Genomic DNA, 1,074 nt, shown 5'->3' on the forward strand with positions numbered 1-1,074 from the left:
ACACACGCACGCACGCACACACACACGCACACGCGCACACACACACACACGCACACGCACACACACGCACGCACACACACACACAGCAGAGGACTGTCTGATTTGTATGTGAGAGAAAATGCACCTAACCCTTGAGGGACTTGAGGCCCCACGGAACATGGAGGACTGGTAGGCTGTGGGGGATTGTGGGGGTGTGAGGATATCCTCTTGGAGATGCGGGAGGAGGAATGGGATGAGAAGTATAACGACTGGACTGTGGAAAACTATCAAAGACTTAAAAAAAAAAAAAAAAGGAGCGCATGACCCACCCACGAAGGACAGCAGGATGGCCAGCAGCACGATGAGGGCGCAGATGCAGGGGATGAGCACCAACAGGAGGAAGCGCAGCAAGTTAGCCGTCACCAGCTTCTGAGGACAGCCCTCGCCCATGCTACTGTCTGCTCTCAAGACCTGATGGGAGAGAGAGAAAAATGAAACACGGTTTTAATATCACCCAGAAGCTCTGTGGCTGGTATGAAATTTTACATTACAGCTGTCCTTTCAGGGGAGCACTGTTGCTAAGAGGGTTTGACACTGTGCTCTTGAGGGCATGAAATAAAGTAGTCAAAAAAAATGTAATATACAAAGCAAGTGAATAACTGCATATATAAACAAATCCTCCTCTTTCCTCCTCCCCCTCCCCCTACTTTGATTTCTCCTCTTCCTCCTCCCACTTTTCTTCTTCTCCCTCCTCCCCTTCCCCTCCCCCCCCACATAAGGCAATCACTCTACCAACCTTCCTTACTTTTTTGCTATGGACTCTGAATTTTTTTTTTCATTAGATAAACTTTTAATGATATTTCAGCTTGTCTTTCCTAAGAAGCATTTATCAGATTAGCAGTATTCCAAACGCTATGAATTGCCATGACAAGAACTCCCCCCTGTGCCAGATGTAAGCAAATCAGAGTTGTTTGACACAGTGATCAAATCCTGGTGAGTAGCTATAGACAGGACACTAACGAGACTTCATTCTTCTTTGTCTCAATCCCAATCCAAGTCTACACACACACACACACACACACACACACACACACA

The 1,074-nt window shown here is 47.0% G+C and overlaps 1 protein-coding gene across 3 annotated transcripts in view; it reads right to left on the minus strand.

The window, feature by feature from the left end:
• Positions 1–1,074, minus strand: part of Corin (corin, serine peptidase) — a 195,745-nt gene that overhangs the window by 162,763 nt on the left and 31,908 nt on the right. For all 3 annotated transcript variants that reach the window (XM_029545006.1, XM_021210625.2, XM_021210624.2), the window contains exon 2: positions 309–450. In XM_029545006.1, the coding sequence (XP_029400866.1) occupies positions 309–429 (121 nt within the window). In that variant the 5' untranslated portion in view covers positions 430–450. The remainder of the gene's footprint in view (positions 1–308; positions 451–1,074) is intronic.

Source organism: Mus pahari, chromosome 13 (assembly GCF_900095145.1).
Source record: "Mus pahari chromosome 13, PAHARI_EIJ_v1.1, whole genome shotgun sequence".
NCBI classification, from domain to species: Eukaryota; Metazoa; Chordata; class Mammalia; order Rodentia; family Muridae; genus Mus; species Mus pahari.